This window comes from Castor canadensis, chromosome 12, assembly GCF_047511655.1.
Source record: "Castor canadensis chromosome 12, mCasCan1.hap1v2, whole genome shotgun sequence".
NCBI lineage: Eukaryota > Metazoa > Chordata > Mammalia > Rodentia > Castoridae > Castor > Castor canadensis.
The window spans coordinates 28,455,499-28,482,022 of NC_133397.1; the positions used below are offsets into that span (position 1 = coordinate 28,455,499).

The window sequence follows — 26,524 nt, forward strand, 5'->3', positions numbered from 1 at the left end:
ACGATTTCCTGGATCATCACATTCACCTTTTACAAAAGAGAAGCCAGCTAGATTATCTTAAAGATCTTCATAGCTCTAGACAGGATGTGACTATCCCGATGTCCCCATCCATCTTTTAGTCATCCTTTACTCTTGAGCCTTGATGCCACTTAGTTGTCAAATAATCCTTCTTGTCTCCAAGGCAGGGTGTTACCCTGTCTCAGGAGTCATTTGCATCTTAATGATGTATTCTGAAGGACCAAATAACTTTTGAGACTCAAAGGAATCTTTGAGCTTTCCATTGGTGGAACTTCCTTGTCAGGAAGAAGGTAAGAGCAGCCTCGCTGATGGTCACTTTGTGTTGGCAGCCACTTGCTCTTCTTAAGGGTGGTGCCCACACTCAGGAGTGTTGTTTGCCTATAATGCATTGTGATGGCATGCTCTCTAGTCCCAGGAGGTCACTTACCCTGCTTCTTTCAACATCATTTTACTAAGCAAACAACATGCACCTGATTTTACCGCCACGAAGGATGGGAATGGAGCTTTTCCAGCTTGAGCTAAGCCTATTAATTGAGCTAAGCTCCATACTGTACATGCTTAATGTCTGTGTTGCTCTTGTGCCAAGTTCAAGGAGGGATATGGCAAGGCTGCCTTCCTCAAAGAGTTTAGGAATCTATGAGGAGGGCAAAGGGATGCCTTTCTGAGGGATGCCTCAGAAATTCCTGGACACACTCCTTGAACCACAGGCCCTCACATCCCTTCTGAGGCACCTATCATATCAAAGAACAAATCACAACAATTTGGCTTAAGCATCTTAGTTGGCTTTATTTTTTATTCTAGAACCAGGTAACACTCATTCCATAAATTAGAATGAGAGTTCTAGTGAGCTGAGCAGCAGGAAATTTTATAGACAGAGACTAACGAAAAGAAAGAAACAAACAGATTGGTCCCTCCCTTTCCTTGTAAAAGGCAGGAAAGACAGAACAATAGAAAAAAGACTGGTTACTAAATTCCCTTCAGGTTACCTTTTCTTGTGTAAGGATTAAGGCAGAGACTTCATTATTATACTAATTAAAACTGGCCCTTTTGGGAAACTTAGCTGTTATCTCTCAGTTCTCCTGGTTTCTGGGAACATCAGATAAACAGCTTAGTGTCAGTTTGTTGGGATTTTAGCATGGGTGACACTATTTTGATTTTTACTGTGGTCTGTTGGGCCCTAGTGCAACAGCTTGGTACAAAATAATGGCCCCCTGCAACTTTTATTTAACAGTCATTTCCTACTTATTAGTCACGCAGAAGTCACTAACTCTTAGGTTAGCAGAATCTGAGTTTTTCTACATCTCCCACAGCCCTGTCACAAGCCAAACATAGAGAATGCATGGATATTGAATACATGAATAAGAAAGTTTTTTTTTTTTTTTCCTTATGGGGTTTGAACTCAGGGCCTTGCTCTCATTAGGCAGGTGTTCTACTGCTTGAGCCATGCCTCCACCCTCCTCTCCTGTTTTTTTTAAGGTACAAATACTGCTCAGAAAATAACCTGAAAAAATCCACATTAGTAAGTGTAATTCTTGTATTTCTTTTATTTCCTGGACGCCAAAAAACAGCTAGTATTATCACAAAGCAGGCAGAAAGAGGTAGCCATCTCTCCTGTAAGTTTTGAGAAGAGTCCATCATCTAAATCCTACCAACTGCAGTTTTCCATCCGGCTTCCATTTGGCTCTGAGAAAGAAAAGGGAAGCAAAACTTGTGCTATCATCACGGCTGGAGTGGGCCGAGAGGGGATTCTCCCTCTGACAGGAAGGGTGTTAAGAGCAGCTATATCCTGTTTGTGTCAGTCCGGTCATCCTGCTTCCCAGAACTTTCTTCTCTGTGGTCTTGTTTGCCTTCCAGATTTTTCTTCAGATTCCCTGATATTCCTTTGTCTTTTTTTTTTTTTTTTTTTTACAGCTCTGGGGCATAATCAAGCAAGGATACAAATGCAAAGGTAAACAAATGTTATCTGTTAACATTTTTAAATTTTGGGTGGGAATTAAACTTGAGTCTCTTGGGCCAATGGCAACTGAAGAGTTAACATGAGGGAGGCCCAGTTTTGGAAAGGCAAAATATGAAAAGTTTTGGTTGGTGGTTTTTATTGTTGTTGGTTTCGTTGGTTTAGTTCCAGTAGGGTTTTGTTTGTTTGGATTTTTTTTTTTTTGGTGGTACTGCGAAGTTGAATTCAAGGCCTCATGTTTGCCAGACAGTCACTCTACTACTTGAGACACACCCCAGCCCTTTTTGCTTTAGTTATTTTGGGGATAGGGTCTCCTATTTATGGTCTGGACCTTGATCTTCCTATTTTTGCTTCCTGCATCGCTGGGATGACAGGCCCATGCCACCAGGCCCAGCTACTGCTTGAGGTGGGATCTGGCCTTGAACTGAGCTCCTCCCTATCTCTGCCTTCTGAGTAGCTAAAGATTACAAGTGTGTATCACCACTCCCAGCCTGTTTTGTCTAAAGAAACAGAGCTTCACTGTGTAGCCAGGCTGGGTTGGAATTCACTTGTAGTTCATGCTGGCCTCAAACTTGTGATCCTCCTGCCTAAAAAGCGAATTTTATAGGTTTTTACAAGGAGACAGCAAACTGCTCTTACCAACGCTGTAGATTAGCCCTCATGTCTAAGATCTCCTGTGAATCATCACCAGGAATTGTGGAACTTCTGAAGTGAGACAGGCCTAACTGAATAGTGTATATAAAAACGGTTTCTTCCAAGGGAGGAAAAGAAGCACACACCCATTTCTGTAATCCATAGGCATTTCTTCCCACCCTTATGGAACTATTCCCTCTGTACTAAATTACAGGTGATGGTGAAGAAAAGGACAACCCTTAAAACATTTTTTGTTCTTTTCAGTGCATTCATTCTCATTTCTCTCATTTCACTGGGACTTATGCACAACTGAATAAACAGGTACTTGCCAAATGCAATATGCACACATAATATTTAGGAATTTGTACTATTTGCATATACATAGTTACTCCACTTTATTGGTATTTAAGAAGTTACTGAATACTTCATACAGACAGTTCACACTGGCTCTTTTAAGAATCTTATTGTATGCTCTTGGAAAATATAATGAAACAAAAGAAACCAAAACCATCTCATCACAGATAAATGCTTACTTTGAATGGATCCTGTTCCCCTCCAGCCATCTTTCAGTGTTTGGTCCTCAGTCTGTATGAACAGAATGCTTTTTGCACCTCCATGGGAGCCACTGTGTGGTGCTCAGAAGAACCTTCTCTGGGTGCTTCCCTGTCACCTGTCTTGGTCTAACTTTTTGCTTTTGAGCAGCAAAGATTCTGCAATATCTTAATGCTCAGTAGTTAGTCATCACTGTTTTGTTTTTGGTTTTTTGGTAGTTTGGTTTGAATTCAGGGCCTCACACTTGCTTGGCAAGTGATTTACCACTTGAGCCTCGTCCCTAGTTCTTTTGCTTTCAGTTTGTTTTTCAGATGGTTCTCACTAACTTTGCCTGGGCCAGCCTTAGATCTTGGTCCTCCTGTCTCTGCCTCCCAAGTAGCTGGGATACAGATGTGAACCACCACACCTGGCTAGTCTTCCCACTCCCTTACAAGACACACACACTCACATATAAACAGCAGGAGCAGGTGGCTCACACTTGTAATCCTCGCTACTCAGGAGGCAGAGTTTAGGAGGATGGCAGTTTGAAGCCAGTCCAGATAAATAGTTTGTGAGACCCTATCTCAAAAACCCATCACAACAAAGGGCTGGTGGGGTGGTTTAAGGTGTAGGCCCTGAGTTCAAGCCCTAGTGCCAAAAAAAAAAAACCAAAAACAAAACAAAAAACCCAAACAACAACAAAAACACACACACAGATACATACAATTTTTTGAAGATAAAAAATTAAGTCCTCAAATTATCTTTGTACATATAGTGTCTTCTTAATAACACATAGAGTGAAAACAAACTAAAACAGACCAAATATGTCATTAAGATGATTTGAAGCAAGACCATTTGGGGAGAAAACGGATATTGGAAAAATTTAAGAAGGTCTTATATGATGGTAAGAAAGAAATGTACTTTTCAAATAATGATTATCTGATCAATGATTTTAAATGAAGTGTAAGAGCCTCACTACATTAAATAATTGTGAGCTATCTTCCAAAGTAGCCAAATTGTTCTACCTTATGTAGTAATTCATATTTTACTTCCTTAACCAAAGCTTCCTACGGGAAATTTCTCAGAATCCGCTGAGTCCTTCAAAGCTGTAGTCAACATGGAGCGTGATTATCGAGCATATGTCCACCTTGTTGTCTGTTTCCATATGACGAAAGCAAGCAGAAGATAGGGTCAGTTGCCCTGGGAAAAAGAATTAGCAGAGGAACACCGGAATGATCACAGGAAGCTGGTGGTCCCCAGAGAGGCTAGAAACTGAGGCTTCTGGCTCTTATTCTGGTGGAAAGCTTCTGTGTGGATTCCATGTCAGCCTGGAAAGAACCCCAACCCCATTTTTGCATTGAGTTTTGGGCAAAAACTCTAACCTGTCAGGCTAGGCTGCTTTCTTGGTCTATAGGTACTTCAGTGACTCAGGCAGAGGAGTGAGCTGAGCAAATGTGCCAAGACTTTAGGAGTCATGGGATGCATACACCCTTTGGGCCTCAGAACCTGGGACAGGGGAAGGGAGGGCTGGCAGCTAAGTGCCATCCTGAAAGCTTGGTCAGCACTAGACACACATGCTTCACTCTCCTCATCTGTGACAAATTTGGATTTTTCAGACTGTGGAGCCAATTGTCACAAACAGTGCAAAGACCTCCTGGTTCTGGCCTGCAGGAGATTGACTCGGGCACCTTCCTTGGGAAGCAGTCATGGGTCACTGCCTGGAAGTCCCTCACTGCCACCAGGTAGTTCTCTTTGCTGCCAGTGTCTCTCCGTTCACCTCCCCACACCTGGACTTTGTTTGGGTTCTGAGTATAAACACCAAGCCCTTCCTTAGGGCCAGTGGCTAAGCCCCTTTGCTTGTCTCTGCTTTCCAGTCTCACTAACACACAGCTCACTTGCAGCTAATTTAGTTCTGTCCTACATCTGTTCCTGTCTGACCTTGCATGACCGACTCCTGCTGTCTGTGCTAACTTTGATGGTTTGCTACCAAGTAGACAGAGGTCAAGCACTCACTATCGTTTTTCTCCTTTCAGTGCAGGATGAGGTGTTTGAGTTTCCCGGAGTCACTGCTGGACACCGGGACCTGGACAGCAGAGCCATCACACTGGTTACAGGCTCTTCTCGAAAGATCTCCGTGAGGTTACAGCGGGCCACCACCAGCCAGGCCACCCAGACTGAACCAGTCTGGTCAGAGGCTGGCTGGGGGGACTCGGGGTCCCACACTTTCCCCAAAATGAAATCTAAGTTCCATGACAAAACAGCAAAGGACAAAGGCTTTGCCAAGTGGGAAAATGAGAAGCCCAGGGTACAAGCTGGTGTGGATGTTATAGACCGGGGCACGGAGTTCGAACCTGATCAGGATGAAGGTCAGAGTGAGACCAGACAGGATGGTGAGGTCAGTGCTGCTCAAACCACAGACAAATTCCAAAGAAGGAGGCTGAAGTTGCTGAGATGGGCAGTATAGCAGCTCTGGAAAGTGGCTGAGTAGTTTTGAAAGCTGTGTGTTTGGGAATCAGGACGCTATTTTCAGTGTTGCTGTTGGCTAGTTATGTGACCTTGGGAAGATGGCTTCTTCTCTTTCGATCTTTGTTTCATCATATACGAAAATGAACTGGATTGAGTTCTAAAACTTAGCAAAAGTTGTTATGTCTGTGCACTGAAATGACACCTCAGAGACCCATGACTATTGCATGTAGCCAAATACCAGTGCACTATACAGATCAACCTCATTTTCCAAGCTAGAATCAGGGCCCAAACTCAGGAGGAACAAGTCTTTTGCTCAGTGGAAGCAAAAGACTTGTAGACAGAGAAGGAAAGAATTGGAAACTTTTGCCCCCAACTAAAAAAGAAACTTTTGACAGCATCATGGAGACAAGGTGGTGAGAATCAGACACATGGAGACCTCAAGGTTCTATAAACCAGGCTCTGCCTCCACACAAAGGTTGCATTCAGATCATCTAAAGTAAATAAAGTTGCATATGGAACTTGTTAGAATATGCCAAAATTATAAATTGATTCAAGATGGAGTTAAATAAATTTATTAGTCAACAGTCCATAGTGTATGAAGAAAAAGGATTTGAAGAAATTGTACTATACTTCTAGTCTTTAAGACGATGTCATGGAGGGCAGCCACGATCTTCCTGTTGAAACATTTTCATAGGCAGAGTACTGGGTTAAGCAGAAATTCTATTGGCTTAAGCAGGTGCTTGTCATTCTTATGGGTGCTCCTACACATTCCACTCTTCTGGAGATTAAGCACAATCTCCATTGTTTCCCCTGATGAGAAAGTCCCCAGTGGCTTTTAACTACCCTCAACTCCAGTACCTCCCCCATTTAAGACAATAAGGAGGCCACACACTGTCCCCAGTCTTATTTAGTTGATTGTAAATACCTGCTGACCCATTTTCCCCTTCCTTATAACACTGTGTTAGGTTTCTGTTACTATAATAAATACCTGAGATAACCACCTCACAAAGAGGTAAGGTCTCACCCCTAGCATCATATAAACAAACAAATGAAGAAACGTAAATAAAAATAGCTAAGTAGCTGTGGCTTTTGCTCTTTACACTGTCTGGGTTCCATCCCAAACCCAGCAGAGAACAAGGAAAGCTCCTCCCCTCATGGAGTTTGGTGGCAGAGCTACAAGGATCCTAGTTGCATTAGCGGTAGGGTGAGGGAAGCCAAAACCAAGGACCCTGAGCAGACCCTTGCTAGCTGTTCTGTTAGGGGTACAGGAGTGTTCCTCCACTCACAGCCTCCAGTTTTCTCAAACTTAGGTTCTAGCAAAAGGCAATCATCCTGGTTTTTAACACCCTAGAGTGAGCCAGCACCTTGGTAAGCGAATGGGAGGCTCTAGACATTAGCAAAACTTCTGCTAGAAATGCCCTTGTGTGCAACATTAGCAAACCCAGCTCAAGGAATTAGGGATGTAACTTAGGCACTGGTTCTGCTCCAGCACCACACACACACACACACACACGCACACACACGCACACACACGCGCACACACACACGCACACACACGCACACGCACGCACACGCACATACACGCACACACACACGCACATACACGCACACACACGCGCACACACACGCACACACACACGCACACACACACACGCACATACACGCACACACACGCACACACACGCGACATAAGGTTTATTTTGGCTCATAATTTTTTAGGTCTCAGCTCATGGTTGTGCATGCCCATTGCTTTCGGGCCTATGACAAGGCATCATGGGGGCAGAGTGAGTCATTTACCTCCTGACTGGGACATGAAAAGAGAGAAAGAAACAGGTGTCCCATGATTTCCTTCCAGGACATGCGCCCTCCCCCCCCAACCCCTCCAATGACCTAAAAACCTCTCAGTAGGTTTCTACTTACCTCTTAAAGGAGGTTTCTACCATCTGCCAATAGAACCATGCTGAGGACCAAAGCATATGGACTTCTGGAGGACATTTGTTCAAACCACAGCTCTTTTCTACTTTCTTTTCTCTTCCCTTCTCTTTCATTTTCTTTACTTTTCATGGTGTTGGGTATCAAACACAAGGCCTCAAATGGCCCTAACTTTTTTTTTAGAAACAGGGTCTATGTAGCCCAGGCTTGTCTTGAACTCTTGATTCTCCTGCCTCCACCCCCATGCTGGGATTGTAGGCATGCACTTCTACACGCAGCTTTGCACTTATTTTTTTTTGGCAATACTGGGGCACACTTACTAGGCAGGCACTCTACTGCTTGGCCACACCTCCACCCCTTTTACTCTGGTTGTTTTGGAGATGGGTCTCGCTTTTTGTCTAGGCCAGCCTGGACCATGATCCTCCAATATTTTGCTTCCTGCCTATTGCTAGGATGACAGGCGTGTATCACCACACCCAGCTTTTTTCACTGAGATGGGATCTTGCTAACTTTTTTGCCCAGACTGGCCTAGAACTGAGATCATCCTGATCTCACCCTCCAGCATAGTTGTGATGATAGGTACACATCACCAAGCCCAACTATTGGTTGAGATGGGGTCTGGCTAACTCTTGGCCCAGTCTGGCCTCAAACCATGATCCTCCCCATCTCAGTCTCCCAAGCAGCTAGGATTATAGGTATAAGCCACTGGTGCCTGGCTAAATGCACTAACTTTATTTTTGGTGTTACTGGGATTTGAACTCAGTGCCTCATGCTGCTAGGCAGACACTCTACCCCAGCCCAACTTTTCAAAACTTCTTTATTAGGGCTGAGAATGTAGCTCAGTAGTAGAGCACTTAGCATACATGAAATCTGGGTTCAATCCTCAGCACTAAAAATAAATAAAATAGTAAAATAACTGCCTTGTTGAAATATAAAATTCATATACCATGAAATTCACCTATGTACAGTGTACAGTTCAGTGGTTTTATAGTCATAGAGTTGTAAGACCATCATTACAATCTAATTTTAGAAAATGTTTTATGGTTCCAAAAAGAAACCTGTACCACTAGCAGTCACTCTCTTCTACCTTGTCCTGGTTTTAGGTAAACAACTAATTGACTTCCTATCTCTAAAGATTTGCAACATCAAATTTACTTTTAATATTTCTTCTGGGCTGGAGGCCTGGCTCAACTGATAGAGTGCTTGTGTAGTAAGTACAAAGCCCTATGTTCCAATCCCAGTACCACAAAAACAAAACAAAACAAAAAAACCTCCCCCTGCTGATCTTGGCAAACATATCTGTCCTATCTGTTCACGTCTGCTGGTGTCATGTAGTTCAAACTGGGAATTTGAAGGTAAATAAGAAAAAGTTCATGATTTGGTACACAAGAAAAATACCTGAGAGCGAGGGTTCCTAACCTGAAGTCTAAAAATGACTTTCAAGCTGGGTGCCTGTGGATCATGCCTGCAATCCTAGCTACTCAGGAGGCTCTTGGTTCAAAGCCAGCCTGCGTGAAAAGTTTGAGAGGATCCTATTTTGAAAAAAACCCTTCACACACACAAAAAAAAGGCTGGTGGAGTGGCTCAAGGTATAGGCCCTGAGTTCAAGCCCCAGTACCACAAAAAAATAAAAAAAAAAAAAAAGAATTTTAAAAAAATGGCTTCCAGAAGGTTCCTGAACATATGCTCGTTTCTGGCATAAGAGTTTTGGCATTTAACAGATTCTGAAGGGAGTCTGTGCTTTAAAAAAAAAAAAATCACATAAGAAGATTTTCTGGATTGGGACTGAAACTATGCTAGTTGTCCCTACCAACTCAGCCTGCACAGGCTACGTGCCCGAGTCCTGAGTGCCACGGAAACCCTAGAGGGGTCAGAGAATGCTCGCCTAGGCCTGTCACAGTTCAAGTGACCCGAACCATAGTCCTGAGGTAGGAGAAAGTCATAGCCGGTAGGTGTGTAACCATTTACATCGGTGTGACTTCCCCATCAGTATCTCTATAAAGAAAGAGAAACAAAGATCTGGCCAGGTTTGGTGCCTCACACCTGTAATCCTAGCTACTCAGGCAGAGATCAGGAGGATCAGGTTCAAGGCCAGCGCCTGGGGATAAAGTTCCCAAGACCCCATCGCAACCAATGACTGGGCCCACTGCATCATCCCAACTGCATGGGAAACACAAATAGGAGGATTGTGAACCATGTCAGCATGGCCATAAACCGAGACCCTATCTGGAAAATAACCAACTCAAAAGGGCTGGAGACATGGCTTGAGTGGCAGAGCGCCTGCCTAGCAAAAGTGTGAGTTCAACTCTCCGGCACCATCAACAACAATGCAAAAAAAAAAGAAAAGAAAAGAAAGATAGGAATTAATTTTTTTAAATTTAATTTTGTTCTTTGGAAATTGAACCTTTATATTCAAATGTTCCCTCAGCCGTTCAATTTTCTTACCTCATGAATTATGGGAATGGTTCACTAACCAGGGGCATTTAATTTAATTTCTACTAACTAATAAAGACAGTCTGTTCTTGTGTAAGATACATATATATGGTTTATAGTATATCTTTCATCCAAATCAGTACCAAATGAGAAGACATTTGACCTTGTTCATGGAAAAGGCAAGAAGGAAAAAAAAATGTGACAAAATTATACCAAGAGTTGAATATGTAGACAAAGGAATTGTCAAATGAGCAGCATTAGGACAAATTATCTGCGAATTAATTAATCAGTCCTGTAATTACAAAAATGACAAGTAACAAGTATCAGCCCATTTTCTGTTGCTATAACTGACTGCTACTGTGTAGTTTACAAAGGATAGAGGCCTACTTAGCTCTCATTATCAAGGTGCTGGTGCTGGAGAGGGTCATCACACGGCAGGGCGTCACGTGGTGACACCGAGCAGGCAGCAGGTTTCCCTTTTCTGATAAAGCATCACAGGTGCCACTCACTCACTATGTCATCTGTCCTAATCACCTCCCAAAGGCTCCACCATCAAATACCATTGCATAAGAATCTGGGGGTCAAGTTTTTTCAATTCCAAGAACATAACCTTATCTTTATTAGTGTATGCTAACTCTGCAGAACACTGTGCTTGCAGTGACACTTTGATACAGGCAGGTCGTGTGCCTGAGTCATATCCCCTCTCCACGTTTTACATGCACATCGCTGGGGGACATGTCCAAACCACAGCAACCAAGACCGTATTTGTATTTGTAATCTGTGCATTTCCTTGAATGGAGTTCCAGGCTTTACACTCGCTTTGCAGTGTAAGTGTGCACATGTTTCCTGTGGCAATGGATTATTCTATCTCACCAGTGACCACTGAGCTCCTAGATTACAGCAGGTCAAGATTACTCTCTCAGGAGTAAGAATATGTGTATTTTCTTTTTCTTTCTTTCTTTCTTTCTTTTTTTTTTTTTTTGCTGTACTGGGGTTTGAACTCAAGCCTTTGCATTTGTGGGGCAGGTGCTGTACCACTTACTTGAGCCATGCCTCCAGCCTGAAGTATTTTCTTTCTAATTCTTTTATTTTTCCCCATTATCTTCTCAATTAGATCTAATCAACAAATATTTATCATGGAAAGGTTGGGAAATAAACAAAATTGTTTCTGATTATATAATAAACGCATATACTATACGTGTATATAGTCATACATATATACATGTATATAGATACATGTATACAAATGTAAATTTTTGCTAACAAATTTTTTACACCCACATTGTGCCCTTCTATGCAAATTTATTATATTTAAATTTTTTTTTCTTGTTTATTCATATATGCATACATTGTTTGGGCAATTTCTCCCTCCTACTCCCCACCCCCTCCCTCTCCCCTATGCAAATTTATATTGTGGATTTCTAAGAAGGAAACATTTTAACAAGTTGCATTTTGAGGAACTGATTTTATGGAGCACCCATTAGGAAACACTGTAGAGTACTCATCCTTATAGGACTCTATCTGAGAGTCTAAGATTTTCATGTGCTGGGTGGAATGTATGTATGCATTCATTCATTCATTCATTCATTCTTGTTAGATAGGGTCTCACTATGTTGCCGAGGTTGGCCTCCAGCTTGGCTCAAGTGACCTTTCCTGACTCAGTCTTGCCAGCAGCAGTAGTTGGGACTACAGGTGTGAGCTGCCTAGCTACATCTCAGAGTGGGAGACACTGATCACTTGAAATCTTCCCTAAAGTTCATCTGAAAAACCACTTTGTTTAATGGTACTCAGGTTTGAACTCAGGGATAAGTGCCCTATCACTTGAGTCACTCCACCAGACCTGAAAAACTGCTTTCTAAGAAATCTCTTATTTTGTTAAATGAGACACAGCCATGCAACAGGTTCTGATTTGTATTGCAGGACGGCTGACTTCAAACTGCGGAAGCTGAAAGGCGATCACTGCTGGTCTCAGGAAGGAACAAGATGAGAAACTGAAGAACACTCCACTCAGGAAGTTGTCTGGAAAAATATTTGGGTGTTGCCTTGTAATGTCATGGGAACTCCATGACTGACTATGGGACAGAGGATGTATCCTAACTATGAACTATTTATTTCCTCCTCCCCACTCCTAGTTAGGTGCCACAGAGACTGTTAGGATTCGTAGTTTTCTCACCCATCTTTCTCTCAAGCCATTTCTGTATGGGTGAAATGAGAGCTCTTTTGCGTGAACTTGACACTCATTCTCTGAACTCAGACTTGGCTTTTTTGTGACTATTATTTCACTATTTTTATACATTTTGTGTGTGTGAAGGGGTTTTTAACAGAAGTTGATTTAGAGGTTTTTTTGTGTGGTTTTTTGATGGGACCAGGACTTAATGTTTGTCTGCAGGAGAAGTAAGCACACCAGATCCTGGCTGTCAGTGGTTCTTGCAATGATGAAAGCTTCAAGGAGAAGCCATTTACACTGTTCCTGCCACAAAGCTGCCAAGATGTGCAACAAGTCACACATGTATTTCACCTCAGTCTTACCAATTCTGCACAGTGGAGCTATACCATAGCCCTGAGAGCATTCCTAATATTTACAATAGCCATGAAAGATGCTGGTGAAGTGGCTCAAATGGTAAGAGCACCTGCATGAGAATAAGCATGAAGCCCTGAGTTCAAATTCTAGTGCTTCCAAAAAAAAAAAAAGAAAAAATATATAATAGCTATGAAGGAAATTAGCTATACCTGTCCCATCTGACTGGGTTCACCCATCTTTCTTAAGATTTCTCAAACAGGAATAGAGATTAAGAAATCAATTCAAGGGCTGGAGGTATGGCTCAAGTGGTAGACTGCCTGCTTTGATGTTTGTAGCTCTGAGTTCAAACCCCAGTTCTACCACCAAAAAAAAAAAAAAAATCGATCCATACTGTGATTGTACAAATCTGGAATGCCAGCACTTGGGAGGCTGAGAATTGTGAGTTCAAGTCCAACCAGGGCTGCATTGCAAGACTTCCATCTCAAAATAAAATTCTAATGGATAAAATTTAGCATAAAAACTATGGAGTCATGAGGTAAAATGCAAACAACCATTTTTAAAAGCCCAAAGTAATTTTAAGAATTTTTTTTTTTTGGATGGTACGGGGGTTTGAACTCAAGGCTTCCATCCTTTTGAAGCAGGCGCTTGACCACTTGAACCACATCTTCAGTCCATTTTGCTGTGGTTATTTTGGAGATGGGGTATCATGAAGTATTTGCCTGGGCTGGCCTCCCTATCTCAGCCTCCCAAGTACTTAGGATTAGAGGTGTGAGCCACTGGTGCCTGGATAACAATTTTATTGGTTCTGAATGATAACTCTTGTACTCTTTTTTAATAAATTGCATCTGTAATTAAAGAACACTCATAGAGCCAGGTATGGTGGCTCATGCCTATGGTCCCAGCTAGTGGGAGACCTTAGGTAGGAGAACAGTCTGAGGCTGTCCCCAAGCAAAAAAATGCAAGACCTAACCTGAAAAATAACTAAAAAGCAAAAAAAAAAAAAAAAAAAAAAGGGCCAGGGGCATGGTTCAAGTAGTAGAGCTCCTGCCTAGCAAACAGGAAACCCTGAGTTCACACTCCAGTATGAACATAGAAAGAAAACACTGTAAACCACCTTTCATTAATATTTCATTTAAACTTAAAAAAATTAATTTAAATATCTTCTTTTGACCCCAATAACTATATGTGGGTCTGTTTCTTAAGTGAGAATTTATTCAGGTTGTTTATAACTAGAGATGGGATTGACTTTGTGAGTGAGAGGAATGCTCTGCCACCCAGAGGCCAGTCAGAAAGCATATTCCACACGGGCACACACTGGGGGACTGAAGTGCATATATTTTATGGAAAAACTGATTTTGTTTGTAAATGGGCAGCCACATCAGTGGAGCCTTTCTTTTCTCTTTTCTTCATGGAGGAAATTGAGGGCAGTTCTGCTCAGCAAACATGCTGGACACCTGTTCTGGGAGGTCCTGTGCGAGATATACAGACAATAGTCTCAGCCCTTGAGACTGTTGGATGTTAGGCAAAGTGATTCCAGTGATTTAAGACATGCTTCCAAATTTGCTAGAATTGACTTATTGTACCTAACAGATTCAGGAAAGAGAATACTGCAAATTAAATGAAATAAGTAGGTAAGAGGGCTATGATTAAGCTGGAAAATGACTCACTATTTGCAAGTACCTCAGAGGGTAAATAGCCATCCCCAGGTGTTGGGTCCATGTATATACACTATCTGCTCCTATTCATAAATGTAATGAAATACATATTAAGGAAATTAAAAGCAGAAAATAGCTAGTACAGTACAGGAAACAGTTGTGTTTAAAAAATGAAAATTCAGGAAGAAATTTGTTAAATGTTGGGCTGATTTTTTCTCAAAGGAATTATTTCATTTGACACTTAGTTTGGATACTTATGAGTTTTCATATGTAGGAAGAGTTTTACATTTCCAATCTTCCTGTGAGAGACTAACTGTAGCTTGAGTGAAAAATAAACACAGACAAAAAAGAAAACAAATATATGTATATATGTAAATAAACTATGTATGTTTGTGTATTGTGTGTATATACACGTAGGCACACATACAACTATCACTAGCTTGCTGAAGAGGAATTTTGGGCCATAATGAAGTTGCTTTATAAATTTGATTATATCATTTACTCAGACCAATGGTGACTCTGTTTCTAATCTATCAATTTCTCATAATCAGTAAAACAGGCAAACCCATGATGGAGCAAAAGAACGATTATGATTGCTTCCTCCAGGAGTTTTATGATCACTGTTTCCTTTAAAGGGAAGAGCAAAAACAACGCCAAGCTCCTAGCAGGGAATATTAGGCATGAGGACAGGATTTCTTAGCTGCTCCAATGGAGTCTCCATAGAAGATTTACAGAGTGCAGTGATGTTCTTACAGCTCTCTGTAAACCACAGCAGCTATAATTGGTGTCTGAGTGCTTTGGTTGAGTGGCTGCCTCCTCAACAATAATGTCCCCAGATTTCCATGGTGACAGCCTTTCCAATGGTCCAAGGGGTGACTTGTTTAGAAGGGAAGGCAGTACAGGGGAAAGAAGCACAAAACTGTTACTGGTCATAGGAAGCTCAAGTATCCCTAAGATAAACGCACTAACTTGGTCAAAGTAGTAACTATAAGACTCTAGAATGACTGAGGACATAAATTCAGTCCAATCACTTAGAGAAGTGTACCTTTGAGATGCAATTCACAACCAGGTTTAAATCTCATGTCCTCTGCTTGTACTCACGGGAACCTGGGCACATCAAGTACATACATTGAGCCTCAATTTCTTCATGCAAAAGAGAGACGTTCCACCACCTTCCTCAACTACCTCAGAGAGCTGCTGTAAAGACCAAGCCAGATAATGTATGTAGAAGTACTTTGTAAAGACCTATAAATTCGTATTATTTTGCAGTTAAACAGAATTCTCTTCTAAAATTGTCTTGAGATCCCAGACTTTCTATGTAAATCATTGTGTATTTTGGAGGCTCTAAACCCAACATGTGTCAAAAATTATTTTAAAGATAAGGATAAATGAAAATATTCAAGAGTTTTTCAGGGTACTATGTGTGGGGGGATTAATTCTGGTTTGTTTTCTAACATTTTCTATTCTGCCCTCTTTGAAAATAAGTAGGCAAGATTAAGAAACCAAATGGGTAAAATGTAAAGGAGCTTAGAGAAAAATCCATGTATTGAGTACATGTAAGTACGCTGAAGCATAAATATGCTTAAAAGAGTGGCCCAAAGAATTTTGTTTACTACCGGGAGACAGGAAGAAAACAAAGACGAACTTTTAAAATCAAAGTGCACTATTTATTTGAAACTGGAATGCATTTTAGAACTAATGAAGGTGGGTAAGGGTAGGAAACTCCTTGGTGCTTAAGGCTTATCAGGAAATAGCTTTCTCCTGGCTGCATCCAAATCCTGCTGGCTGAAGTCTAGACAGCACAGAAACCTCAAGCAAATACAAGTGCTTTCTCATCTTTTTAAGTGTTACTAGCAATCGGGTTGGAATTTGCATCTGCTGAATGCAGTTCATCCGAAGGGGCATAACGAAAGCACTTTGGGCAAGTGGCTGAAACACTTCGAAAGTAAAATGTCATTTTTTTTTTTTTAAGAGAAAAATCATGGATTTTATTTTACAATAAAAATGTAAATTTCTGTTTTTCCACTCTTCTGTTATATTTGACAAGAGTAAAATGTCATTTAAAAAAACAGAAAAGGGACCCTCTGGACCAAAAGAATGAATGAAACATAGCAACCAAATGTGACCTTACTTACCTTGGTTGGATTCTGGGTTAAAAATTAAATAAAGTAGGCATTTCAGGGACAACAAGGGCAATTTAGATAAGGACTATATATTAAATGATATGTTGAATGAATGCAAATTCACTTCAATGTGGTAGGGATTTTACGGTTATTAGGAAAATGCCTATATTTAGGTGAGGTCTGCTGAAATAGGGAAGAAGCATCAATATTAGTAACTTTTCTTTAATGAAAATTTTATTCGAGATGGGTTCTTGCTGTGTTGTCCAGACTGACCCCAAATTCAAGATCTTCCTGCCTCAGACTTCTCAAACCCCTGGGCTGGCACACATGGACCACTGTGCAACCACAACTTACTTTCAAATGATCCAGTAAAAAACTAAAGTTTCTATCTGTGTAGAGTGATAAAGCAATATGACAAAGTATTAAAAGGTCGACTGTAAAGGGTACATATGTTTTCATTTACTATTTTTTAAGATTTTCTGAAGGTTCCTAGATAAAAGTTTCAAGAAAAAGAAACATTCTTCTCTTACTGTAAATCATTTAAAAGCTAATACAGAAACCTTAAAATGACAGGTTATCATGAGCAGGGGATCAGGAACCAATGTAAAGATCAGTTAGAGTTAAATCAACATGGGTCATAACACATGGGTACACGAAAGCAATAGTAGGAATCTTTCTGTATGGCTATCCTTAACTCAACTAGCAAAAATGCTTTGTCTTCCTTATTATGCTTATGTCTTTTCTTCAACAAAATCAGTCACAAGGGCAGAATGAGACCTGCCTGGAATTGGGGGGGGGGAGGGGGGGAGGGTGGGAGAGGGGGGCAGGGTGGAGAAATGACCCAAACAATGTATGCACATGTGAATAAATGAACAACAACAAAAAAAAGCAAAGAGGGCTTGAGGTGCCACTCAAGTGGTAGCATGCCTGTCTTGCAAACAGGAAGCCCTGAGTTCATACCCACCAAAATAATAATAATAATAATAATAAACATAAAAATAAAAAAGCAACAATAAGAATAAAAACAAAAAACAAAATCCATTTGCAGAGAGACAAGGAGAGGTCTGAAATCCTAGGCCCAGTAGAGAAAAGATGGCTGGGAGCATCAAAGACTAATCTGAAGGTTCACACGAGGATATGGGGATTCAGCAGCTGTGACAGTTACCCAGTTACCAAACCAACAGGGCCAGCAGAGTGGCTCAAGTGGTAGAGCATCTGCCCAGCAAGTATGGGGCCCTGAGTTCAAACCCCAGTACTGCCAAAAACCACAAAAAACAAACGTACAAACAAAACAGGTGGCATTAAGTATCAATCTCAGAGTGGGGGCACACTTTAAAGTAAAAAATCCTCAATCCTTCTTCTGTAACAGAAGGATCAGGGTTTCGTGATCCAGAGTTTCCTAGGCCTGGCTGAGCTCTGAGAAGCAAAGAGATGGGCATATAATATAAGTAACATGTATAAAAACAATCTGTCTCTATGACAGTAGAGAGCTAGTGAGTCTTTAAGATTAAAAATGAAAAATCTCACAGTTGTGAGTCCCCACCAAGGCATAAAGTTAACTGAACTCACACTCAAAGCCAAGTACTGAGGATGTAGCTCAGTCATAAAGCATTTGCCTAGCATGTTTGAGGCCCTGGGTATAATCCCCAGCACAGCAAAAACAAATAAATTGGGTACTATCCTGGTTCCTTCTCTACAGGAACTTCCTACAAATTTCAAAATTAGAACAGAACAAGGAGAGAATTCCAAGATGGCGGCTAGAGGTAGGAAGCAGAAAGCGACCCTCCTATAGTGAAATCTTGGAGAGACGCTGGAGACACACTTTGCAGGCATAATCACCGAGAAAAGGCATAACTTTGACTCCTCCACATCTCCAGCCGGCACAGAGAATCTCCACTTCACGTTAAACGGAGAACCGAGGAGGCCCCCGGGCCGCCAGTGGCCGGCGCCCATACGGCTTGGGAAGACGCGGACCAGGTGAGCTTCGCGGTACCGCGGTTCCCCACAGACAAGCCTGGGCCAGAGCAGCATAGCCCCCTGGACAGACTGACCTCCACCCGGGAAAAAAAGAGAAACTGAGTACTAAGCAATAAGAACAGTTAAGACACGCTGGAAAGAGGGTGGGGCGCCCTGAGCGCTGAAGATTGGGGGAAGGGACTCCTTCCCGGGACTGTAAATAAACGAGCCGGGCGGGCCGGAGAGGCTCTGGCGGGAGCGGGGCGCGCCAGCAACCAGGAGCGGGGACACTTGTGAGAGGAGGGAAGACCCACTTCCCACGTGAACTGTAAATAAACACGCAGGCCTGACAACGCGGGGCAGTGTCGCCTTTCCCAGTGCTTGGAAAGGGAAAAGCCTGTGGCAGAGGCCCCCCTCCCCCGCACAGGAGAACTCTGAGCAAACAAAGCCTGTGCGACCAGGTGAGTGCTAAGCTCACCCCAGAGATCTGCATAAATAACGCCGCCAGCTACAGGCTGAGAGCAGCAGGCAGGCAAGCCACAGTTGCAGGTACCACTCTCAGAACTGCCTCCAGACGCTTTTTTTTTCTTTTTCTCCCTACCTTTGATGAGAGAACAACCGAATTACACCTGCAAGCCGAAAAACTTACTGAAACTGTATTGCATTTGAACTGGGGACACTTGGTGGGGCTTTTTTTTTTTTTTCTTCTGTGTGTGTGTGAGTGTAGTTTTGTTCTACTTTATGCATCCCCTTTGATGAGACAACTACAGAACAACATCTGAGGCACCAACTCCAGGACTGGAGATTGAGACGGACATCCAAATTATTAAGACTGAAATTGCATTGCATATAAACTTGGAAGTTTTTTGGTTTTTTGGTTTTTTTTGTTTTTTTTAATTTTCTATTTTCCATTTTATTTTAATTCATTTTTATAAATAGATATTACTTTCATATACTTATTTTTTATTTTTTTTATCTTTGATTTTCAATCCTCTCTCTGTCACTCTATTGTCTGTTCAGCTTACTGTCCATTAGTACACTAACACTCCCTGTTTATACCTTTGAAACTCTCTTGTCTGATACCTTGTTCTGCTTTCTCCCTCTTGTCTGTATATTTGTTTTCCCCTTTTCTTTAACTTCTTGCTTTCCATCTCAGCTCACTCTTCCATTCTCAATATTACCATTGTTATTATTACAAGCTAGAAAATACTTAATTACACACAGTACAGGGACAGTAACAACACCAAGGACAATGACAGGAAGACAGAAAAAACAAGGAAACCAGTTTCCCCACAGCAAAAAATTAGTACAGGAACCAGAGGGGAATGAAGAGAACAGAAACTCAGAGCCAGACTCCAACAAAATGAAGATAAACTATGCCAAAGGACCCAATGAAGCCTACAAGAATAATTTAAAAGAAGACATACTACAAGTACTCAATGAGAATTTTATAGAGATGATACTGGATAGGGTCAACCAAAATGTACAGGAGACACTCAAGAAATTCCAAGACAATAAAAATAGAGAATTTGAAAAAGCAAAAGAAGAAATAAAGGAAACCATAGAAGCACTGTATAAACACCAAAATGAAAGAGAGAACACAATGAATAAATGGATAAATGAACTCAGGACAAAAATAGACAACAATAAAGAAGAAAACAGCCAGGATATGGAAAACCTCAGAAAAAAGAACGAAACAGAACTGCAAAACAAAACGGAAGGCCAATCCAGCAGAATAGAACAAACAGAAGACAGAATCTCAGAACTTGAAGATGAAATGGTAATTAAAGGAAAAACTGAAGAACTACTAATTAAACAACTCAAGACCTGTGAAAAGAAAATGCAAGAACTCACCGACTCCATCAAAAGACCAAACTTGAGAATCATGGGCATCGAAGAAGGAGAAGAGGTGCAAGCGAAGGGAATGCGTAATATATTCAACAAAATAATAACGGAAAATTTCCCAAATCTAGAGAAAGATATTCCCATACAAATGCAAGAGGCCTCCAGGACACCAAACAGACCAGATCAAAATAGAACTACTCCACGACATATCATCATTAAAACAACAAGTTCAGAAACTAAGGAAAGAATATTGAAGGCTGCAAGAGAGAAAAAACAAGTAACATACAAAGGTAAACCCATCAAAATCACAGCAGACTTCTCAACAGAAACATTAAAAGCAAGAAGAGCGTGGGGTGAGATCTTCCGGGCACTGAATGAAAATAACTTCAACCCCAGGATACTCTACCCAGCAAAGCTATCATTCAAAATAGATGGAGCAATAAAAGTCTTCCATGATAAGCAGAAACTAAAACAATATGTGACCACAAAGCCACCATTACAAAAGATTCTGCAAGGGATCCTGCACACAGAAAGTGACACCCAACTTAACCATGAAAAGGCAGGCAGCACCAAACCACAGGATAAGAAAAAGCAAGACAGTAGAGAGTAACATCAAGTTAGGTACACACAATCAAACCTTCAAACAACTAAGACAACTAAATGGCAGGAATCACCACATACCTATCAGTACTAACACTTAATGTTAATGGACTTAATTCACCCATCAAAAGACACCGTTTGACAAAATGGATTAAAAAAGAAGATCCAACAATTTGTTGCTTACAGGAGACTCATCTCACCGACAGAAATAAGCATATGCTTAGGATGAAAGGCTGGAAGAAGATTTACCAAGCCAATGGCCCCCGAAAACAAGCAGGAGTAGCAATACTTATCTCTGACAAAGTAGACTTCAAACCTACATTGATCAAACGAGATAAAGAAGGACATTCCATACTAATAAAAGGGGAAATAGACCAAAAGGAAATAATAATCATCAATCTGTACGCACCCAATGTCAACGCACCCAATTTCATCAAACATACCCTGAAAGACCTAAAAGCATATATAAACGCCAACACAGTGGTTGTGGGAGACTTTAACACTCCATTATCATCAATAGATAGGTCATCCAAACAAAAACTCAATAAAGAAATCCAAGATCTAAAATATGCAATAGATCAAGTGGACCTAGTAGATGTCTACAGAACATTTCATCCAACCTCTACACAATATACATTCTTCTCAGCAGCCCATGGAACCTTCTCCAAAATAGATCATATCCTAGGGCACAAAGCAAGCCTCAGCAAATATAAGAAAATAGAAATAATACCATGCATACTATCTGACCACAATGCAGTAAAAGTAGAACTCAACAACAAAAGTAAAGACAAAAAACATGCAAACAGCTGGAAACTAAATAACTCATTACTTAATGAAGAATGGATCATCGATGCAATAAAAGAGGAAATTAAAAAGTTCCTAGAAGTCAATGAAAATAAAAACACAACCTACCAGAACCTATGGGACACAGCTAAGGCAGTCTTGAGAGGAAAGTTTATAGCCATGAGTGCATATATTAAAAAGATTGAAAGATCCCAAATCAATGACCTAATGATACATCTCAAACTCCTAGAAAAACAAGAACAAGCAAATCCCAAAACAAATAGAAGGAGAGAAATAATAAAAATAAGAGCTGAAATCAACGAAATAGAAACCAAAAAAACCATACAAAGAATTAATGAAACAAAAAGTTGGTTCTTTGAAAAAATAAACAAGATCGATAGACCCCTGGCAAACCTGACTAAAATGAGGAGAGAAAAAACCCAAATTAGTAGAATCAGGAATGCAAAAGGGGAGATAACAACAAACACCATGGAAGTCCAGGAAATCATCAGAGACTACTTTGAGAACCTATATTCCAATAAATTTGAAAATCTAAAAGAAATGGACAGATTTCTAGATACATATGATCATCCAAAACTGAACCAAGAGGAAATTAATCACCTGAATAGACCTATAACACAAAATGAAATTGAAGCAGCAATCAAGAGTCTCCCCAAAAAGAAAAGTCCAGGACCTGATGGATTCTCTGCTGAATTCTATCAGACCTTTAAAGAAGAACTGATACCAACCCTCCTTAAACTGTTCCATGAAATAGAAAGGGAAGGAAAACTGCCAAACACATTTTATGAAGCCACTATTACACTTATCCCAAAACCAGGCAAAGACACCTCCAAAAAGGAGAACTATAGGCCAATCTCCTTAATGAACATTGATGCAAAAATCCTCAACAAAATAATGGCAAATCGAATTCAGCAACACATCAAAAAGATTATTCACCACGACCAGGTAGGCTTCATCCCAGGGATGCAGGGGTGGTTCAACATACGAAAATCAATAAACGTAATAAACCACATTAACAGAAGCAAAGACAAAAACCACTTGATCATCTCAATAGATGCAGAAAAAGCCTTTGATAAGATCCAACACCACTTCATGATAAAAGCTCTAAGAAAACTAGGAATAGAAGGAAAGTTCCTCAACATTATAAAAGCTATATATGACAAACCTACAGCCAGCATTATACTTAACGGAGAAAATTTAAAACCATTCCCTCTAAAATCAGGAACCAGACAAGGATGCCCACTATCTCCACTCCTATTCAACATAGTACTGGAATTCCTAGCCAGAGCAATTAGGCAAGAAGAAGGAATAAAAGGAATACAAATAGGTAAAGAAACTGTCAAAATATCCCTATTTGCAGACGACATGATCCTATACCTTAAAGACCCAAAAAACTCTACTCAGAAGCTTCTAGACATCATCAATAGCTATAGCAAGGTAGCAGGATATAAAATCAACATAGAAAAATCATTAGCATTTCTATACACTAACAATGAGCAAACGGAAAAAGAATATATGAAAACAATTCCATTTACAATAGCCTCAAAAAAAATCAAATACCTAGGTGTAAACCTAACAAAAGATGTGAAAGACCTCTACAAGGAAAACTATACACTTCTGAAGAAAGAGATTGAGGAAGACTATAGAAAGTGGAGAGATCTCCCATGCTCATGGATTGGTAGAATCAACATAGTAAAAATGTCTATACTCCCAAAAGTAATCTACATGTTTAATGCAATTCCCATCAAAATTCCAATGACATTCATCAAAGAGATTGAAAAATCTACTGTTAAATTTATATGGAAACACAAGAGGCCACGAATAGCCAAGGCAATACTCAGTCAAAAGAACAATGCAGGAGGTATCACAATACCTGACTTCAAACTATATTACAAAGCAATAATAATAAAAACAGCATGGTACTGGCACAAAAACAGACATGAAGACCAGTGGAACAGAATAGAGGATCCAGATATGAAGCCACACAACTATAAGCAACTTATCTTTGACAAAGGAGCTAAAAATATACGATGGAGAAATAGCAGCCTCTTCAACAAAAACTGCTGGGAAAACTGGTTAGCAGTCTGCAAAAAACTGAAACTAGATCCATGTATATCACCCTATACCAAGATTAACTCAAAATGGATCAAGGATCTGAATATCAGACCCCAAACTCTTAAGTTGATACAAGAAAGAGTAGGAAATACTCTGGAGTTAGTAGGTATAGGTAAGAACTTTCTCAATGAAACCCCAGCAGCACAGCAACTAAGAGATAGCATAGATAAATGGGACCTCATAAAACTAAAAAGCTTCTGTTCATCAAAAGAAATGGTCTCTAAACTGAAGAGAACACCCACAGAGTGGGAGAAAATATTTGCCAACTATACATCAGACAAAGGACTGATAACCAGAATATACAGGGAACTTAAAAAACTAAATTCTCCCAAAACTAATGAACCAATAAAGAAATGGGCAGGTGAACTAAACAGAACTTTCTCAAAAGAAGAAATTCAAATGGCCAGAAAACACATGAAAAAATGCTCACCATCTCTAGCAATAAAGGAAATGCAAATTAAAACCACACTAAGATTCCACCTCACCCCTGTTAGAATAGCCATCATCAGCAACACCACCAACAACAGGTGTTGGCGAGGATGCGGGGAAAAAGGAACCCTCTTACACTGTTGGTGGGAATGTAGACTAGTACAACCACTCTGGAAAAAAATTTGGAGGCTACTTAAAAAGCTGGACATCGATCTACCATTTGATCCAGCAATACCACTCTTGGGGATATACCCAAAAGACTGTTACTCCAGAGGCACCTGCACATCCATGTTTATTGCGGCACTATTCACAATAGCCAAGTTATGGAAACAGCCAAGATGCCCCAGCACTGACGAATGGATTAAGAAAATGTGGTATCTATACACAATGGAATTTTATGCAGCCATGAAGAAGAACGAAATGTTATCATTCGCTGGTAAATGGATGGAATTGGAGAACATCATTCTGAGTGAGGTTAGCCTGGCTCAAAAGACCAAAAATCGTATGTTCTCCCTCATATGTGGACATTAGATCAAGGGCAAACACAACAAGGGGATTGGACTATGAGCACATGATAAAAGCGAGAGCACACAAGGGAGGGGTGAGGATAGGTAAGATACCTAAAAAACTAGCTAGCATTTGTTGCCCTTAATGCAGAGAAACTAAAGCAGATACCTTAAAGCAACTGAGGCCAATAGGAAAAGGGGACCAGGAACTAGAGAAAAGGTTAGATTAAAAAGAATTAACCTAGAAGGTAACACCCACGCACAGGAAATCAATGTGAGTCAATGCCCTGTATAGCTATCCTTATCTCAACCAGCAAAACCCCTTGTTCCTTCCTATTATTGCTTATACTCTCTCTACAACAAAATTAGAGATAAGGGCAAAATAGTTTCTGCTGGGTATTGAGGGGGGGAGCGGGAGGGGGTGGAGTGGGTGGTAAGGGAGGGGGTGGGGGCAGGGGGGAGAAATAAACCAAGCCTTGTATGCACATATGAATAATAAAAGAAAAAAGAAAAAAAAAAAAAAAAAAAAAAAAAAAAAAAAAAAAAGAACAGAACAAAAACCCAGGGCAAACAAGAAGGGGGAAAAAAAAAAAGACAGTCAATGCCAGAAGTCTTCTTACCAGCTGACAAACAAAATTGCTATAGCACTTATGAAAATTGTTTCTCCAAGAATCAAAGCTACATGATGAATTCCTGGTCCACAGAACCATGATAATAATAAACATTTATTATTGTCTTAAGTTACTGAGTTTTAAGGTATTTCGTTATACATTAGACAACAAATACAGTATCCTCCAGAGTAATTCTTCTTTACTAGACAGAAAAAATATGCATCGCTGCCAGATTTATAATTTATCATTATTCTTCTACTTAACACCTGAGCTCTAATCTATAGAAAATAATAAATCAAACCAAATTATATTCCCCTAGAGGAGGGTTTTTCAGACTCTATTACTATTGACATTTGGAAGTTTGTCCAAACAGATGGCTGGGCCTCATCCTCAATGCTTGTGATTCTGCTGGTCTGGGGAAGGGACTGAGAACTTGCATTTCTAAGTTCCTTGGGGATGTCAGCCCTGATGCTCCTCAGTGTATACCACATGTATACCACACCCGAGAACCACTGCTTTAGAAAGTCAGATGACTCTTAGGCAAGCTTGTTAGACACAGCTCAAGAATGACATTCAATGGACAAAGAGCCATCTTTTGGTTTGTTTCAGGTTTTTGGATCACTTTTCTAAAGTGGCAGAGTGTCTGCCTAGCAAGCACAATACCCTGAGTTCAAACCCCAATACCACCACCACCAAAAAGAAAAAAAAAAAAAAGAAATACAAGGTTAAGGCAGTTATGAAAAGTTGTTGTAAGCATTAGAACAAAGCTCTAACTCTTCCTAAGTATCAGAATAGATACAAAAACCAAAGCAAAAAAACCCTATATGAAAGACTTTAAAAAGTTACAAAAACAGAAAACGGCCTAAAATAATACAACAGAACCAAGTTCAACATATCTGTCATATAACTATAAATGAGTTAAATTTCTATTTTACCTTAAAAGAAGAAGGTTCTCAAGCTGACAAGAAAGAAAAGCCCAATTCTATGCTGAGGGTGAAAGACCTACCATAAATGATTCAGTTGGTCAAAAAACTTTAAATAGAGCTGGGTGCCAGTGGCTTATATCTGTAATCCTAGCTACTTGGGAGGCTGAGATCAGGAGGATAGAGGTTTGAGGCCAGCCTGTGCAAATAACTTGGGAGACTCCATCTCCAAAGTAACCAGAGTAAAATGGACTGGAGGTGTGGCTCAAGCAGTAGAATGTCTGCTTTTCAAGTCCAAAGCCCTGAGTTCAAACCCTGGTCCCACCAAAAAAAAAAAAATTAAATAGAGGCAAAAATATACCAGGCAAATGCAAACAAAGCAAAACCACTAGTCATAAATATTCATTAAATTTAAGATAAAAAGCACAAAATGAGACAAAGTCAGGCCCATTTTAATGCTAAAGTATAC

The 26,524-nt window shown here is 40.5% G+C and overlaps 1 protein-coding gene across 8 annotated transcripts in view; it reads left to right on the forward strand.

Annotated features, from left to right (window-relative positions):
- Rasgrp3 (RAS guanyl releasing protein 3) overlaps positions 1-14,523 on the forward strand; it is a 109,171-nt gene extending 94,648 nt beyond the window's left edge. For all 8 annotated transcript variants that reach the window (XM_074049490.1, XM_074049495.1, XM_074049492.1 and 5 more), the window contains exons 15-18: positions 1,930-1,966; positions 4,753-4,878; positions 5,170-5,531; positions 11,888-14,523. In XM_074049490.1, coding sequence (XP_073905591.1) covers positions 1,930-1,966; positions 4,753-4,878; positions 5,170-5,531; positions 11,888-11,896 — 534 coding nt within the window. In that variant the 3' untranslated portion in view covers positions 11,897-14,523. The remainder of the gene's footprint in view (positions 1-1,929; positions 1,967-4,752; positions 4,879-5,169; positions 5,532-11,887) is intronic.
- The last annotated feature ends 12,001 nt before the right edge of the window (positions 14,524-26,524 follow it).